At 41.1% G+C, this 18,852-nt stretch overlaps 1 protein-coding gene across 3 annotated transcripts in view; it reads right to left on the bottom strand.

The window, feature by feature from the left end:
• Window positions 1–18,852, bottom strand: part of CYBB (cytochrome b-245 beta chain) — a 112,561-nt gene that overhangs the window by 11,637 nt on the left and 82,072 nt on the right. For all 3 annotated transcript variants that reach the window (XM_082446533.1, XM_082446535.1, XM_082446534.1), the window contains exons 4-8: window positions 17,801–17,911; window positions 8,677–8,761; window positions 7,856–8,001; window positions 5,634–5,824; window positions 2,023–2,152 (exon numbers count right to left, since the gene is read on the bottom strand). In XM_082446533.1, the coding sequence (XP_082302659.1) occupies window positions 2,023–2,152; window positions 5,634–5,824; window positions 7,856–8,001; window positions 8,677–8,761; window positions 17,801–17,911 (663 nt within the window). The remainder of the gene's footprint in view (window positions 1–2,022; window positions 2,153–5,633; window positions 5,825–7,855; window positions 8,002–8,676; window positions 8,762–17,800; window positions 17,912–18,852) is intronic.

Genomic DNA, 18,852 nt, shown 5'->3' with positions numbered 1-18,852 from the left:
CCATAATAGATTAGTAAATTTCTTCTATAAAGGAATGCATGAAAATATCTAAAGTTAAAATAAATTTTTGAGCCAGTAAAAATGAACATTCTCCTTGGCCACATTGGGGAACTATATCTACAGTATGAAACTTTCCCAAGAGGAACTGCCCACAAGAATGGGATTTCCTCCTATTGTCGCAATAGGAGTTGCAATAACCCTACAGCAGAGTAAGGTTGGTTTCGGAATTAACATTTCTCTAAAGGATAGCATTTCAACAACATCATGTTTTTAATGCAACGTTGCAATTACTTTCTCTTGGTCACATAGGCAAAGCTTCATTCTTTGCAAGATGAGAAATTCCACGCTAGAATTTAGCTCTTCCTCCAATATCCTGGCAAGTTCTAGGAGCTATGCCATGCACTTTCTCTAGGGTTCTCTCTTGTCAGAATCTGCAGTGTTTCAGAACACTGGAATTACCCCGTGGCATTACTGGCTATACAAAAACATTTAGGCCAAACAGATCCATCCTGGGATTCAGTCAGTTAGGTTCCTAGATGAATATCTGAAGTAGCAAAGAATTTTAGAAGTCGATATCATCTAAAATACAACATTCCAGAAGGGATTCCAAGAGGGAAAAAAAAATCCCGGAGTGCTTCCCATAGTCTCTCCTGTGATCTTTCTATGAAACTTTTTAAGAAAGTTATTGTTGGAAGTTGAGAGACCCAAATGTCCCTATCTCCAGCCTAAGTTGAAGAATATCTGCCCGGAAGTCATAAATGCTCTCCTACTGGCCTTCATTTTCATGGGACAGTTTTTTCAAACGGTCTAGCATCATCCATCGATGTCCTGGCTGCCACCTGGGGCCCCATTGAATGGAGCCAGATCTTGGACATCGCTTCTAATCTCCCCAGAAACCCAGGAGCTCCTCTGAGGTAGGTGCCTGTGAAGGTAGCAGCACGCTGACTTCAGCTGTCTTCAAGGAAATGTGCCCTCCCCAGCTCATAAGAGGACCTGCAATAGAGTTCCCTTTTAATCCTTTCTCTTGATGTCTGCATGTAGTGGGGGTAGTTCTCTGATGTGTCTGCTTGCTTTCATTAATGAGCAAGGATGCTGAAAGATGTTGAGTCCCCAGACAGCATGCAGTTTCTAGAGGAAGAGTACTCCTATATTATGAGAGTCAGAAAAAAGGAAGGAGAAAATGGGATGGGAAATTTGCCTTTATATTATACTGTGTTTAAGGACAAAATAATCATCCTGTTCAGAAGCCCTGTACAAAAGTTGATTTTTGCTTAGTTTTATACCAATGGCTAGCATAATAACCAATAAAGTATATTGCTTGCCAATGGGGGAAAAGGTATGAAGATCACAGGGTCCACTGCTCACTCTATGGAACGGAGATATTGAGAATAAACAAAACGGAGTTCTTCAGAGCTCCCAACAAAAGGTAAATATTTCAGCATCTTTCCCCTTGGTCATCCTTGCCACACTCCTGCTCTACCATGAAGGGCCATTGGCGTGAACCTGGCTCTGCAGCCTCCTTTATGCCTCATAGACGGGACCTCCTGATACCTAATGGCAGCCCTATGTGCCACCTCACAAATTTCCTTCCCAGCTCTGAAAGCTGTATAGAAAGTCTTACTTCCTGGAATCTGAAGAGGCTCCTGACTCCTTATAAATCATAATCTGAGCTTTCCAACTCAGCTCAGGATGGAATCCCTCTGAAAATCATTAACTGGTATTATTGTGGCCGTCACAACCAGAAGAGAAGAGGTAGAACTTCTTGAACCCAAAAGCACTTTAAAAAACAATACTTTTCCAAGTTTTATATCAGGATGTTCATAACAGACTAATGTAAAGCTTACTTTTCAAGAACTAATTCTAGACAATAAGCATAGCAGAAAAACACTGGATACTTATAACATCCTAGCAGTTCCATGGCATTCATAACGGACAACTCTATGACATTTGTATCTCTTTCTTAGACACAGTTTGAAGATTGTTGGTAATGAAACTATAATAGCTACAATGAATTGTACATACCATAGGAGGGTTCCCAGAGAACGTTGGGATTGGGCATTTCTCTATTTTTCCCCACTGTGAGATGTTTTGATAACATTCTCTTGGCTTGTGTTGCAACAAACTCTCTGCGGTCTGCCCACGTACAATTCGCCTGAGGAGGAAATGTAAGTCCAGACCATTTAGAAACAAGAGATTAAATTCTTAGTTTTCTGAGATTCTGGACATATTTTTATTAGTATTCTCATATGGGTCCTATACTTTTCACTCAAAAGTAATACTTCTTGCCCCCTCCAAATAGATTAGAGGAAGGGAAAGAAAATGCATGATCTTTAGCAACAGAAAAAAAAAATATGGGGACTTCCCTGGCGATCCAGTGGTTAAGATTCCACGCTTCCACCGCAGGGGGTGCGGGTTCGATCCCTGGTCGGGGAACTGAGATCCCACATCCCACATGCCGTGCAACGTGGCCAAAAAAAAAAAAGAAAAAGAAAAAAAATATGTACAGTGGCACAAAGGATATTTATATGTAACATTATAGAGGGTAAGTTTTGGATCATCAATACACGTTTTCTGAAAGGCAACATTTGTGCTTCTGTTTCAAGTATTATTCTCGTTTATAAACAAACAAATAAAAAGAGAAAAACTGCAAATCTAACAGAGCAACCGCTGGCCCATACAGTACCATTGTGCAAATTAGAACAAGATGCCCCCTCTTTGAGGACAGTCCTAGAGGCAAGAGCTTGGCCAGCAGAGCATGGGCTAATTTCTTTCCCCTTGGCCAGGCACCCTTATGCAGTTGACAACCCATACAACCGTATACAGTAGCCCTGAGGCTTAGTACAAATCCTTTATTTGTTATTTCAAAATTGTCTAAATTCAACCAAAACGTTGAAATCCACTTAAGACGACTTAATTTTGTAGCGATTATGCCATTCTCACAGACATCAACGCTGATGGTGTGTCCCTTGAAGTGCTCGGAGCCCATTCACTTCAATTCAATACATATTAATTGAGCAACTACTAAAACATAAGACAATCCAGGTTGAGTGGGAACAGAGGGAGGGAGGCACAAAGTTGAGTAAGTCATGTCCCTGACCTCAAGGAACATAAATGACTAGGTCTTCAGAATATATAATAAGAAGAGACACAGAAGGCCCTTTGTAAAAGTTTGTTTGGGGGACCTAAAATTTATTATGTCAGTTGGTATATTCAGAGGATGTTTCAGTTCAAGGTCACTAACCATCGCTTTCTATCCCTAGGTCTTGGGGAAGAGAATTACCATGTATTGAGCATCTATCATGTGCCAAGCCTGGGAAAGGCACGTACACAAATTATTTCAGGTAATTCTGATAACAGGCCTGAAATGTTAAGTATTAGTACTCTCAGTTTACATATGAGGACACTGAGGCTTAGAGAGACCAGGGAATTAGAAGCAGAATGATTTGGTGAAAGCAATTCTGGACCCAAGCCAGACAGCCTTGGTTTCACATCCCGCGTCCACCCCTTGCTAATTTGGTGGCCTTGGGCAAGTTATTTAACTTCTTTTGAGCCTCAGTTTCTTCAGCTATAAGATAGGTATCAGTTCCTCATTAAAAGTTCGTTTTAGTAATCAATTGGCATGATGCATATAAAACGCCAGACACAAAGTCAGCGTCCAACAAATGATAACTATTAAAGTTCTTAATGCTCAAGTTCACTTGGGGAGAAAGTGATAGAAAAAAAATCTGATTTTCTCCTTCTCTTCTCAATGCCAGGACCGGAAGTCAGAAAACCTGGCTTTTAATCCCAGTTCAGCGGCTACCTAGCCAGGAGACCGAGCAATCAGCCAACCAGCATAAGTAGCAGATTCTCCTCAGATGGAGAACGGGGTACGTATATCTCCTCTGCCTGCTCCAGAGGAAAATACATATCTATGAAACTATACAAACGTAAAGTGGTGGAATTACTAAGCTAGAGAGGGGAAGAAATTCAGTTGTTGTTTTTTTTTTTCTCTAGGATTTTCTGAAACAGCTGGATGATGACCGAGTCCCATTTAAAGATACTCAAATGCTTTTAGGAGAGTTAAGAGAGTCTTTGTCTACACAGATTTTTCGGTGCTTAGAAAGAGATGACCAGGGGTCAGGGTCAGCAAGTTGATCAAGAATGCACTTGAGGACAGGGAACTATATTCAGTATCCTGTAATAAACCATAATGGAAAAGAACATGAAAAAGAATGGATATGTATAACTGAGTCACTTTGCTGTACACCTGAAACTAACATAACATTGTAACTCAACTATACTTCAATAAAATAAATTTTAAAAAAAGAATGCACATGAGGGGTTGCCACAGGCTGCTTCTCTCCACCCTTCCCCTTTTCAGGTCTCAGCCACTTCTAGGCTGACTTGACTCAGACCAGAGTCATTGAGCCTTGACACCTACTTCCTCCACCCTTAGTTATCTGGAGCCCCATACCCACTGGGGAACTTCCCAGGCCTGCTTTTGCGTGCAGGTGGCAGAATCAGCTAGTGTGAAAGAGTGGAAAAAGGAAGCCTGGTATGAAAGAAGGGTCCCAATAAGGCAAACTCTCCCAACCACACACATCCAGGCACCGTGTGTCTCTATGAGAGCATTCATCATAGCCTGCCTTAGCCCATCTGGTCTCCAACCCCAGCTATGCCACGGATAAACTGGTAGTGGCTCGGCTACACACTTCACCCTTTTTAGTCTGTTTCCTTGTCTACAACTTCCCCTGGAAATGGGGATAGTAAGGGCATCTCTACCTTTTGGAGATTAAAAGAAACATTTCATGTCTGTAACAAATGCTCAATAGAAGCTAGCTTTTCCCTTTATTATGTTAGGATGCTGGAAGGCAATAACCATGTATTTCTCCTTCTAGTATTCCCCGCAGTGCCTGAGATAGGTCCTCATACACAGTAGGCAATCAGTGAATGATTGGCTTGAATCAAAACTCATTGAACGGGGACTTCCCTGGTGGCTCAGTGGATAAGAGTCTGCCTGCCAATGCAGGGGACACGGGTTCGAGCCCTGGTCCGGGAAGATCCCACATGCCGTGGAGCAACTAAGCCCGTGCTCCGCAACAAGAGAAGCCACCGACTGCAATGAGAAGCCTGCACACTGCAAGGAAGAGTAGCTCCCGCTCGCCACAACTAGAGAAAGCCCACGTGCAGCAACGAAGACCCAACGCAGCCAAAAATAAATAAAATTAAACAAACAAAAAAACTCATTGAACGACAGCAAACCCTTTCACCTGATTAATCATTAACCTCTCTGGTTTGGGACTTTGTCTAATTCTCTAGGGATTAAGCCACAGGAAACATCATTGGAGACATCCAAGACCCTGCCAGCACTCTCAGCGTGCTTTCTATATGCTTGCAGAGATATTCAAAACTTTGGTATATTTTTCAAGCTTGCTATAAATAACCGCACTATGAATAGTTACGAGTCGGGTACCAGAAACTAAAGTGGTGCTGAGTGGTTTCTGTCAGAGTGACTTCTGTTTTCCCCTCATACTCCCTCAGCAGACAGGCTGACCACACAAAGACAGGGAAGTCACGGTGCCTCTAACAGAGCACCACATCTGGAAACTGATGGACATAAAATACTTGGGCCTTGGAGTTTAAATACTCACTCAGCTCCGTGGATGGCGAGACCAATGAAGAAGATCACAAAGAGATGGTGTGTGTACCAAAACAGTTCAAAGTAAGACCTCCTGATGGTTTTGGTGGAGGAGGTGATAATCAGTATGAGGCAGAGTGTGATGACAACTCCAGTGATGCCTGCCAGCCGAGTCACAGCCACGTACAGGCCTCCTTCAGGATTCTGTAACACACACACACACACACACACACACACACACATTATTTGTAGGCTCTCAAACGCAGGGCTACCTATTCATAAAGTGTCCAGTGAATAAGGCAATAGGCATTTTCAGCCCCCCTTTAGATTATCCTAACCACCCCCCCAACAGAGTGGTATAGAATTGGAATAGATATTTCCAAATTTAAAAAAGTCTCACGTGGTTGAGGTATCATAGGAAATATCAGCTGATACACAGAAATAGTTCTAAGGGAGTATCAAATAAAGTATCAGCTATATGTCTTAAAAGGGTCTGAAGCTCTTTCTCCCTTTGATTGGAAAAGTGTCATAGTGCTTAGTTTGTAAATGTGTTCTGTGCATGCCTAACATCTTAGGCTGGGTTCCTCCAAAGCAGATCCTGAGATGAGGATTCATGGGTGAGGGATTTAGAAAGAATGTGCTCCGGAAGAAGCTGGTAAGGGAATGGTTAATAGGATAGGAAAGAGGATGATCTCGGGCCAGATCTTCAGCCTGATGCTGCAGCGGAACTGTGGAGGGTAAGTTACACCTTAGAGTTTATCCTGACTCAAGGCAAGGAAGCTGGGTTTTCATGGCCTGCACCCATCAGTTATTGGTTAAGAGCTGCTCAGCGAGATAGCTATCCAGGCCCTTTCAGATATGGGCAAAGGGACTCCAGTAGCCCCAGGGCAGTCCTTTGAGGAACAAAAGCAAATACAGGAAATTGAAAGTGAAAGCACACAGAAGGGTAGGGGAGCACAGACATAGTAAAAGTGATCTGAAGAAATCTGGGCACAGCACTGCAGTGTCAGCTCACTTGATATGTTCACACTGCCACCCTTATGTATCATTGTACAATGAACAAGTAAAAGAAAAATTATCCAAGACATTATAGAAAAAGAATTTCTATTTTATTTGATGTGGTTTAATTCTGTCCCTAAATAGACCAGGCAAAATTTTTTATATCAGCCTGAGGGTAATTATTTCTACAAAATCATGGAACTTTTCTTGTAATCTATTCTAAACAGACAAGGAAACATGTTTGGAATTTGGTGTATAGTGAGTGATGTGATTCGGCTATCCTCCCAAACCATTGGGCACATGAAGATGACTTAGAGCTTCTCCCTCTGAGTGTAGAAAGCCTCAGCAACTGCTGGAAGGGAAAAAGTCCTTGCCTGAGGATTCCCCAAATCCTGGCTGCCCCTGGAGCGATTAGCAGAAATAGGCCACCTCTCAGATGTTGTAGGCAAGAAAGAGGAAAAGCATTGCTGACAGAAGTCAGCTGGTGCCTGACCTGGCATTAACACCTCAGCCAGAGGGTTCCCTATTTCACATAAACAATTTCATAGAACACCAACATCAGACAAGGTCATTCTGTCACTGTGATGGACTGACATAAAAACGAGACCACTCTGAAATCTTATCTGAGCCAAGACAAAAACATGGGTGACTGCTGCTTCTTGACCTATTACAGATTTAACCCCATTCTTCTGCCTCCTAGGAAAAAATTATTAAGATACCCAACGCTGGAACTGTCCCCAGTTCCTGACCGTACCTGATCCAGAGCAAATGCTTGCTTCCTGAAACCCCTCCTGAATCATCTAACACAAGTCCCACAGCAAGCCTTTCTCAACACCCTCCTGAGATGCCCCAGACTTCCTCATAGTGTGAGGTCTCTTTGCTGCAGTAAGTAATAAACCCAACTTTGTTTGACTAGACTATGTTCCTGGCTTTCTTTGACTGTTGGGCATTGCCATGGATAAGCCTGTGTTACTCCAGGCTCCACGTATACACCTTCTTACAGGTGACTTTAAGAAACTGGAGAACATCTAGTGACCCTCTACATATGGGATCAGGAGTGTGGGAGACATGTTCTCTGTGGCCACATTCTTAGAACCTACAGAATTGTCCCTCTGATAGTTAGTCAACTTTTGTCATTGTCATTGTTCTGACCAAGTAGAATTCTTCACTCACTGAAATCTAATCCTCAGTTTTAATGGTCTAGAGAACATCTGAATCAGGAAATAAGAGGCTTACCTTAATTCTTTGTCGAGCAAAATTGAGGTAAGTTTCACCAGGCTTATCTCCAATGTCAGAGAGTGCTATTGAATAAGGGTCAGAATTGTTGACTCGGGCATTGACACACCACTCCACATTAAACAGATGTGCAATAGTGTGAATCGCTGAAGAGGGCAGAGAAGAGAAACAAAGAGGGTGAAGTGTGTGTACAATTTTATTTGTAGCTGGGTTTCTGGCTGCAGCCCCTGACTCTACGATAAGTTAGTGGAGATTTGATAAGGATCCCTTCTTACACCAATACCACCACCTTAATAATTATAATAATAACACAAAATACACATAAACACATGAATACTATCATATATACATATGTATATATATATACATATATATAAACAATAATAAAAAGAAAGTGTTTAGCTGATAAGGGCTATCTTAAGAAATTCTCAACTTATGGGCTGTGGCCCTTGTAATGTTATTGCAAGAAATCCATGAATCTACATGTTCAACCAAGTATTTAAAAGATGAGTGAATAAAAGCTCTCATATGTGGACTAACAAACAATTTTGATGTTAAAAAGCGTGTAAAAGGGTGAATACACTGGGATTTTATCAGAAGAGCCTAAGGGATAAAAGTTTTAAGACCTGAAGGAATAAATCCTAGTGTTGGGATGGCAGAAAGAGTGGTGAATATTTTTTCACAGAACTCATTCAAAAAATACATGTCCAATCACCACCTAATCTACCTGCAAAGGCTGATCCCTTATTTTAAAAATATCTTAGAGGGAACACTCTGGTTCCAAGTTTTCTTTGCAATCTCAAATATCTTAATGAACATACCAGTGTGAAGTGCAATCATCCATGCCACCATTTTATGAAAGGTGAGGTTCCTGTCCAGTTGTCTTCGAATTCTTGTTGAGCAGCACTTTGGATTAAAGGGAAAAGAATGAAATCGTAATTGTTAACAAGAAAGTTTTCTCTGTGCCAGGCATTAGACACATATCATCTCATTTAATTCTTATGACCACCCTAAAAACTACATCATTCTACCCATTTGACAGATGAGAACACTGAGGCTCAGATAGATGTTGTCATCTTCCCAAGGTCAAACAGCCAATAAGTGGCATGGCTGGCTTAACCAATGTTTTAGGTTCTCGTACTATTAACATAAAAAGGCTCTCATGGAATCCATTGCTTAATTGTATAAAATATGAATTTGGACAGAAAACATCTAACTACATAGTTTCTAGCTCAGATTAATGTATTCAATAACGAGGGCACATAGAAATTTTAAAAGGACAGGGCTGCCCTCAAAGACCTGAAGGTCCATGGGGACACAGACAAGTGAACAGTTCTAGAACAAGTGAATAGTTTTAGAATAGCACCCTTCCAGGACATAGACACTATGAGAGGAGAGAAAAAGTGTCCACCTGCGTATGTTGATAGAGACAACATAACAAGGGAGATCATTAACAAAATAATCATAGCAAAAATAATAATAGTACTTACAAAGAACTTGTGCAAGGAGCTGCTTTAAGTGCTTTTTTAATTGTTTTTTAAATTTTTGACCGCACCGAGCAGCACACGGGATCTTAGTTCCCTGACCAGGGATCGGACCTGCGCCCCCTGCAGTGGAAGCGCAGGGTCTTAACCACTGGACCACCAGGGAAGTCCCTAGGAGCTGCTTTAAGTGTTTTACATGCATCGACTCATTTCATTCCGACATTAATCCTATGTGGGAGGTACCATTATTATCACCACATGACAGATGAGGAAACAAAGGCATAGAGAAGTTACCTTCCCTTAGGTTGCATAGTTAATAAGTGACAGAGCTGGGGTCTAAACCCAGGCTCTCTGATGCCAGAGATATCAACATTCTGATATTTCATACCTTTTATGATTACCTTGGCATGAAAATGGCATTTTGGTCACTTGGTTAGTGTAATTGTCCTACCGGCATACGTTAGAAGATGTGGGTTTGAATCTGGATTCATGTCAATGCCCAAAGTAGAGAAAAACAAAAAACAAAACCTGGTTTCTGGTTGAATCAGACAGAGCTTTGTTCTCCTGAAAAGTGGTCAAGTGCTCGCTCTGGATGCTTTGTTTCCAAGGCTAGATGTACTGCCATAGAGATTCAGAAAACTTTCAAGGAGAACAGAGTGAAGTGCAAAAAACCCCCAAAACAAAACAAAAAGCTCAGGTATTTTAAATACCTGGTTCCGAACATATTCAATTTCAATATAGGGGTGTTAAATATTTGGCTTACTTATTTTTAATAAAATGTTCTGGTTTTATAGAAAAAATAGAATTGCATGGAAAATTGTGCTTACTCCACTATCTCTGAGTCAGCTACGTCTAGGGAGGGCAGGCTGTTAGGATCATGAAAGCAGATTCCTGGAACTGCAGAAATACTAGTAAGGAAGACACTGAGGACTTCAGAGAAAGGAAAAAACAGTTAGGCTTTATTGAGTGCCTTCTGTGAGCCAGGCAGTTTACCCATAATCATTGCCTCATTTAATGTAACCAGAAAAGTATTACGGTCCCTGTTTTACAGATAACAAAACTAAAGCTAACTCTCACATTGGCTGGGATCCAGGACTATTTGTCTTCAAGGTTCATTCCCTTTTCCATCAAACCAAATGTAAAGATACAGTCACTATTATTCTACAGGTCTAAAAACCAAGACAAGAAGTTAAGTGAAAGTACTCTATCTGGAAAGTGAGGTTAGAGGGAGTAAGTTTGGGAAGGGAAGGAAACCAATAAAGGGTGTATTAGCACATCAACTACCACTATCATATCTTATCAGCGGGCTCTCCGATCAGGGAACTCTGGGAGACTGTGTAGGATGCGCCCCCAGAGGTTTGTTACCTGAGGGGTTAGGAAACTTGGGTAGTCTCTACCAACTCCTATCCATCGTTGGCTGAGGGCTCTTCCCAGGGCATCAACTCCCTGGCATTTCCGGCTTGCCCCAGGAGAGGGCTGAAAGAAAATCCTCAGGCAGAGAATGACCTGAGCCGGCAGAAGACAGCTGCCCCATGTACTGGAACTGACAGTGCAGAGGGAATACGGGTGGAACCCTACCAGGAGCAGCTACAACAAATTGTTCACCGGGGCTCAGGCTCTCAGAATAAGGGCTTCCTGGTTGAAATCACTTCCTTTACACTTCTGTTGGTGAAGAATTGACTGTCCTGTTTTCTTTTATAGCCTCATTGTCTTCTGTGTTTATTTCAAGCGCCGTCCATTGTTTTACTCCTTTGTCGTTTTTACAATTTTAAGGAAATATCTTTTTCCTGTTTCCTGATTGCTAGGTTCTTCCACAGCTTCGTAGAGTCCTTGTGGTAGGCAGAATCGGAAGATGATCCCCAATGACCTTATATAATCTCCTCCCCTTGAGTGTGGGTGAGACCTGACCTATGGCTATGATAGGATGACACTCCTGTGACTTTGTTACATTATATGGAAAAAGGGATTTTGCAGAGGTAATTAAAATCCCAAATTGACCTTAAGAGAGAGATTATGTGGGTGGGCCTGACCCAATCACAGGAGCCCTTTAAATCTGGGTCTAAAAGTCAGAGATCTTAGGTGCAAGAAGTATTTGATACACTGTTGCTGGCTTGAAGATGGAAGGGGCCACATGGCAAGGAATACATCTGGGATCTGAGAGCAGCCCCAGAGTAACTGTCAGCAAGAGACAGGGACCTCAGTCCTGCAGCTGCCAGGGACTGAATTTTGCCAACAAGAATGAGCTTGGAAGATTTTACCCCGAGTTTGCATATGAGTATTCAGCCCAGTTGACGCCTTGATGTCAGCTTTGTGACACCCTGAGCAACAGGATGCTGGACATCTGCACAGCTGTGAACTAGTAAACGGGAGTTGTTTTAAGCCTCTAAGTTTGTGGAAGTTTGTTACACAGAAATAGATCATTTAATACAGTCCTCACTGGAGTGATAGACGCAGTTGGGGTCCCAAGAATGAGAGAATGGGAATTAGTAGGGTCAGAAAGCAATTTGCGATCAGATATATCTGTGTTGGACCCCAGCCCTACCACCTAGCTGTGTGACATTGAACAGTATGCTCAGTTTCCAGCTTTCTCACCTATATATTTGTCATAATTATTCCCTCGTAGGTCTGTTTCATAGATTCATTGAGAGGTATTTAATAAACACTCGATTTTTTTTTGGTATCATTATTTAACTTTTCAGCTAGTATGGCATGGCTCCCCAGCTAGAGGGTAAGCGTCCTGTGTGCAGAGCAATATATCATGGATTTTTAACAATCCTTTCGTAATTATTTGGTTAAATGACATTTTCACTGTCCTAGAACCCAAGACAATTATTCTAAACCTATAGAGATGTATTTACCCACATATCTATACATGCCAAACGATTTTCTTTTCTACTTCCAGACTAATTGTTTTGAAACTTTTGGGGGGAAAGTAGATTTCAATGCCTCTTATCAGCTTGAGCAACAAACTGTTAGAGAAAAGTTAACCGCGTGCCAGATAAACGGAGAGATGTGCTTGGTAAACACAAGGTCCATTCAGTAATAGTCTGATCTTAATAGGTGGTTTAAAAAAATGCTATTTAGTATGAAATACATACATTTTATTAGAAGAAAAAACGGAGACTCTTAGTCACTAATGAGTTAATAGAACTAACTAAGGTCCTACCAGGGCACCAATCCCTCATTTTTCCAAGCCACCCTCTATAGTGTGGTCAGGAATGGCAAACGCATTCAAAGAGAAGCCATAAGCCATGATTATACGGGGCTTCCAGATATAATTTCCTCATCATTTCCTGACAAGGGGGCAAGATGGCTGGTTGGTGGCGTAGAAAGGGAGGGCTTTGCTGCCTGTGACTGCCCAGGGCTTTTTTCTCCCTCCCTACCATGCAGAAACCATTCTTATGCTTTTGAGTCACCTGTGAATTACCGCCAGCCACCTACTAATGACCCAAGCTGCCATCATGCACAACAGCTTCCTCACCAAACAACTGCTCTTCTTTTTGCCATTGACTTCTAGAGGGAAGTTCCTCTGTTACTCTCAACTAGAGCCTCGCTCAATCTCAATAAGCTAACATTCAAGTGCAAGGGAGATGACTGAGTTATCTCGGCAGCTTGCTATGCTCGATTCAAACTGTGAGAGCAAAAAAACTCAAAACATTGAGAAATGGAACAAAGAAGTGCATATTTAATGGGGCATAACATTAGCTTCTGTAACATGAGTGTTACGGAAACTTTAAAGTTCTATTTTATGTACACCTGGTTTCACCACAAGTGCCACGAATGAATCTGAATTAGATATTTATATGCAGTTTGAGAGAAATTGCAAAAGCCAGCCTTGAATCTACAGAACTCAGACAAAGAAACTGACAGTAATGTTGAAACCTGGTGGCAGTAGAATATGCGATAAATATGAAGGACACCACTGGATTTGTACAGCCCTGTCTATAATTTTGAAATTACATGTTTATCTTCTATCTCGTCCATAAAACTCTAAGCTCCCTGAGCTCATGGCTCATCTACGTCTTACTCTCTACTCACTCTATGTCCGCTGTGCTTAGCACATAGTTGGCACTCAACAAATATTTGTTAACTGACAACTCATTAGTTGACAGGCTTAGTCCATTAACACACTTTTAGAATATCATTCATTTTCATTCTTACACTTGCATTATCTCACCTGCTTTTTAGCTAAAAACAACAACAAACATTAAAACAACAACTATGAGACAGGAAGTCCAAGAGCCTTGCCCTGGACCACATGGTCAGATATAGAGCTACATCGAGGGCCTCTGACTTTCAGGCTATATAAGGTTATAGAAAAGAGCTCACTCTCCTGCCTTCCTGTTTCTTTCTGATCTTCAGACTTGAACTTCCATCCAAGTTGAGGTTATTAAGCCTTCTCTGGGGACTTCTGTATGCTGAGTCCCACCATTCCCCATTTCCCTCCACAGAGCGGGCTCAGGGTCTTTACCCCTATTTTTCCTGGGGTGGGCCAACCCTGCGGTTTTCTTTCTCCAGCTAACCAGAAGGATTATAAAGCCAAGTCTAAAGGATTAAGACCACCAGAAACTGAAGTTTTGTGACTGTTAAGTTTGCATAAAGGCCTACTAATAAATCCTTGAAGTTACAACATCCTTGTCACTTCTAGCCTAGGTTATTCAGCCTGCTCAAATATTCATACATACATGATGGACTTTCTAAGACCATAGGACCACCACAAGAGAGTTTTGAGTTTAGGTGGCATGTAGGAAAGTGAACAGGCTCTGGAGGCACAAGCACCTGGGTTGGAATCCCAACACTCTCAATGAATTTCAACCCCACCTCACTGGCCTGACATGCAGATTTCACGAGGTGAGGCCTAGGAAGACTCAATAAGTGGCAGGTGTTATAATTTCCAACATTAGTCACAGCATGTGTACTCATTTTAATCCCAATCAGAATAGAAGGTTCTTTGCCCAGTTCACATTTCAGATTGGGAAATCTGGAGGAGGGACACACCCCAACTGTAAAAGAATCTTACTTGCTGCTAATTTTTAAAAATATTTTCTTTGACATACAGGTCTCTCTGCTTAGAGAGTTGAGTTTCTCTGCAATTTGAAGAGCAGCCTCATTTCACCCCTGTCTTTAGAGACCCTCCTGAGGATCTTCCCTCCTTTTAGGCCACAGGAAGCCTAGAAGTGGCCATTACAACATGTGCCACTCATGGGACATGGCCGCGCAACGGCATCGCAACTTGGGCCTGTGGGGTAACAAGGATTTCTTAACAGGCTGTCCTGGCGAAAACACCGCCTGTTTCTCAGAGTTTACTTCCTCTAAATAGAAAGTATTTGAACAGGGGGTGGGGGGAGAATAAAAAAGCTACAGTCTCCGAACTTCATTTAGCAAATGTTCATTGGGCACCTGCAATATACCAGATGTTGTACTTTACAGGTGGCTCATCAATAAAACTTTTCAATTACCATATGATCCAGCAATCCCACTCCTGGGCATATATCCGGACAAAACTATAATTAAAAAAGATACATGCACCCCAATGTTCATAGCAGCACTATTCACAGTAGCCAAGACATGGAAACAACCTAAATGTCCATCAACAGATGAATGGATAAAGATGTGGTACATATATACAATGGAATACTACTCAGCCATAAAGAGAATGAAGTAATGCCATTTGCAGCAACATGGATGGACCTAGAGATTATCATACTAAGTGAAGTAAGTCAGAAATAGAAAGACAAATACCATATGATATAACTTATATGTGGAATCTGAAATATGACACAGCTGAACCTATCTACGAAGCACAAACAGACTCACAGAGAGAACAGACTTGTGGCTGCCAAGGGGGAGGGGTGTGGGGGAGGGATGAACTGGGAGTTTGGGGTTAGTAGATGCAAACTATTACATATAGAATGGATGAACAACAAGGTCCTACTGTATAGCACAGGGAACTATATTCAATGTCCTGTGATAAATTGTAATGGAAAAGAACATAAAAAAGAATGTATATATATATATATGAATAACTGAGTCACTTTGGTGTACAGCATAAATTAACACAACACTGTAAATCAACTATACTTCAATTAAAAAAAGAGAAAACTTTTCAATCAAATGGAGTTCTACCTCTGGGGTTTCTTAGGTTAAAAAGATGATTTTGGAAATCCTTGTAATCAATGCCTACTGTTAGTTGTAGCCTGCTAACCCTATATTAGTAAATCAAGTATTGTATAGTTCTCAAAGAAAAAGAATCTCCTTAGGATCAATGTGAATTTAGTAAGACTAGGGAAAACGAGGCAGAGCTCAAGGCAAGTTTTGTTATTGGCAGTTTAGATCACTTTCCTTCACCCACTTAGTCTTCGATTACCAATTAAGTATTAACATCTCAGCTATACATTTAAGGTCCTAGTTTACCAGCAAAGCTCCAGCCTGACCTCAGACACCTGCCCTTTAAAATCCCTACACTCCCATCAAAGTAGATTGCTTGCTTCTCTCCGCTATAAATGACGTCTACTTAATAGGTAATTTTTTTAAAAAGCTAGTTAATATAAAAAGAACATCTTATTAAAAGGAAAAAGAGGGGCTACTAGTCACTAATGAGCAGTGGAATGGGTCCCACCAGGGTATCAGTCCCTAACTTTGGAAGAGCTGCCCTCTGTGGTGTGGTCAGGAATGGCAAACACATCCAAAGAGAAACCACAAGTCATGATCACACAGGACTCTCAAGGATATGATTTCCTCACCATTTCCTGTGCTTTTGCCCATACCGTTTTCTCCATGTAGAATGTCTTTCTCTCTCCTTTATATCTCATACAGGCTTATTTTATCCTTATATGCCCATATCTGATGCCACCTTCTCTAAGAAGCCTTTTTTCATCCCCTGCGCCACCTGATATAATTTCCCCCTCCTTTGATGGATCCCCTGTAGCTCCTTATTTGTAACATTTTGTGGGACCCATCATATTTTGCTTTGTATTGTATTAATTTGAGTACATGTGCAGATTCCAAGTTCCTCTTTTCTCATCTTTGTATAACAATATCAATAAGAAATTCGTATACCATTTTATAGATTACAAAAGCTCTTCCTACATAATCTTTTTTTCTTCTAGCATAGTATATTAGGGGCTCTCTGGATTGTTGAAGTGAGGGTGAAAGAGCCCGGGCATTTAGAAAGCTCTGAACTCCTCAATTCCATGGACATAACACCTGTCACATTCATTACATAGTGACTCATAGCTCATTGATCCCATCTTCTTTGGATATTATCCACAAAAGAGATTTTCTCTGACTTAAAAATTTTGAAAAACATGGCACTGTGAGATTAATTCCCAAATTTCACATCAGTCTCATAAATCTCTGTTTATATATATATACATATATGTCATATGATGTATATCTGTCTGTGTGTGTACATGCACATGTACTTTATTGCTACTGTTGAGGTATATGTTGATTGGTTGTTGTTTTCTTTTTGTTTGTTTGTTTGTTTTTAATGTCTGTTCCAGGTTAAATGGCTATCGCAGGGAGCTCCACCAACAAATAATATAAAAATAAACTAGAGAATCAATCATTGCTTGGCTCGTGAATATTGTACAGAGGTTGGAATCCTCACAAAACCTTGGTTTGCTTTTCCTATTGATACAGCCACTATGGAGAACAGTATGGAGGTTCCTCAAAAAACTAAAAATAGAACTACCATATGACCCAGCAATCCCACCACTGGGCATATACCCTGAGAAAACCATAACTCAAAACGAGTCATGTACCACAATGTTCATTGCAGCTCTATTTACAATAGCCAGGACATGGAAGCAACCTAAGTGTCCATCGACAGATGAATGGATAAAGAAGATATGTCACATATATACAATGGAATATTACTCAGCCATAAAAAGGAATGAAACTGAGTTATTTGTAGTGAGGTGGTTGGACCTAGAGACTGTCATACAGAGTGAAGTAAGTCAGAAAGAGAAAAACAAATACCGTATGCTAACACATATATATGGAATCTAAAAAAAAAAAAATTAGAAAATGGTCGGAAGAACCTAGGGGCAAGATGGGAATAAAGATGCAGACCTACTAGAGAATGGACTAGAGGATATGGGGAGGGGGAAAGGTAAGCTGTGACAAAGTGAGAGAGTGGCATGGACATATATACACTACCAAACGTAAAATAGATAGCTAGTGGGAAGCAGCCGCATAGCACAGGGAGATCAGCTCGGTGCTTTGTGACCACCTAGAGGGGTGGGATAGGGAGGGTGGGAGGGAGACGCAAGAGGGAGGAGATATGGGGATATATGTATATGTATAACTGATTCACTTTGTTATAAAGCAGAAACTAACACACCATTGTAAAGCAATTATACTCCAATAAAGATGTTAAAAAATAAAAAAGGGGGCATTGAGCTTGATGGCCTTCGAAATTCTGAGGAACTCAAACTTTGTAAATGTTGGTTCTTACCGCACTGGAACCCCTGAGGGAAGACAGCAGATTTCGACATACTGGCAGCAGAATCAGCATGCAGTTGAAATTCAGGCAGGCTGCAGGGGCCCTGGCCAGTGCCAGCGCTGACTGGAAAAGGCAGGATAAGAAGCAGGGTGACTCCTGTGCGCCCAGGACACCGCCCGCCCCACTTGCCTACACCCACTCCCCCAGGCTTCCCAGCATGAGGCCCACACTCAAGAGATATCAAGTTATCTGGGAAGGAAGGTCCTTTAGAGCCAGGGCTCTTCTTCATCATAAATGAATAAAATGTTGGGGTGGGGAGCAAGGGCCAGATTAAAATAAATATTATGAATATTTTCAAACATAAAGAGAATTTGAAATAATTTCACAATGAATACCTGTTGACTCATCTCCAAGATTCTACCTTTTACATTTTACAGTGGTTGCTTTAGCACACGTCTATTCATCTCTCCATCCATCTACCCATCCCTCTATCCATCCATCAACGCATCTTATTTTTGATGCATTTCCAAGTAAGTTGCAGATATCGGTTCACTTCCTCTTAAATATTTAAGCATGCATATCATTAACTAGAGTTCAGTATAGAAATTAGGTCTTTGTAAAGAAGATTTTCTTAGCACATAGACTAACCTCAACAGTAACTAAGTTCGTATGGTGTAATGCTTTGGCATTATAATTGTTCTTTGTAATGCCTAAAGAAATTGCATATTTTGGAGGAGGAAAATGCAAAGGGAAATCATCCTTTTCAGCATCAACCTGAATAAGTTAACAACAATTATAATAATGTAGTGTAATTATATGTTATAATTATTTATGCATATGATGTATAATACATATTATAAATAGTATTATTAAGTAATGGTTTCAGTATGATGTAACAAATGATATCCTCTGGGGGCAGCCGTAATTGTACTTATCTTCTTATTTACATTTATGATGAAGAAGAGCCCTGGCAGTTCAAGGAAACTGAGAATGTTATTGGACCCAAGAAAAGTCAGGGGCCTTTGCTCTGCCAGTCGAGTCAAAGAACGTGATCTTTGGGCAAG

The sequence above is a fragment of the Balaenoptera physalus genome (assembly GCF_965194825.1).
Source record: "Balaenoptera physalus genome assembly, chromosome: X".
NCBI classification, from domain to species: domain Eukaryota; kingdom Metazoa; phylum Chordata; class Mammalia; order Artiodactyla; family Balaenopteridae; genus Balaenoptera; species Balaenoptera physalus.
The sequence above is the reverse complement of the archived record's forward strand: the minus strand, read 5'-3'. Positions and strand labels throughout refer to the sequence as shown.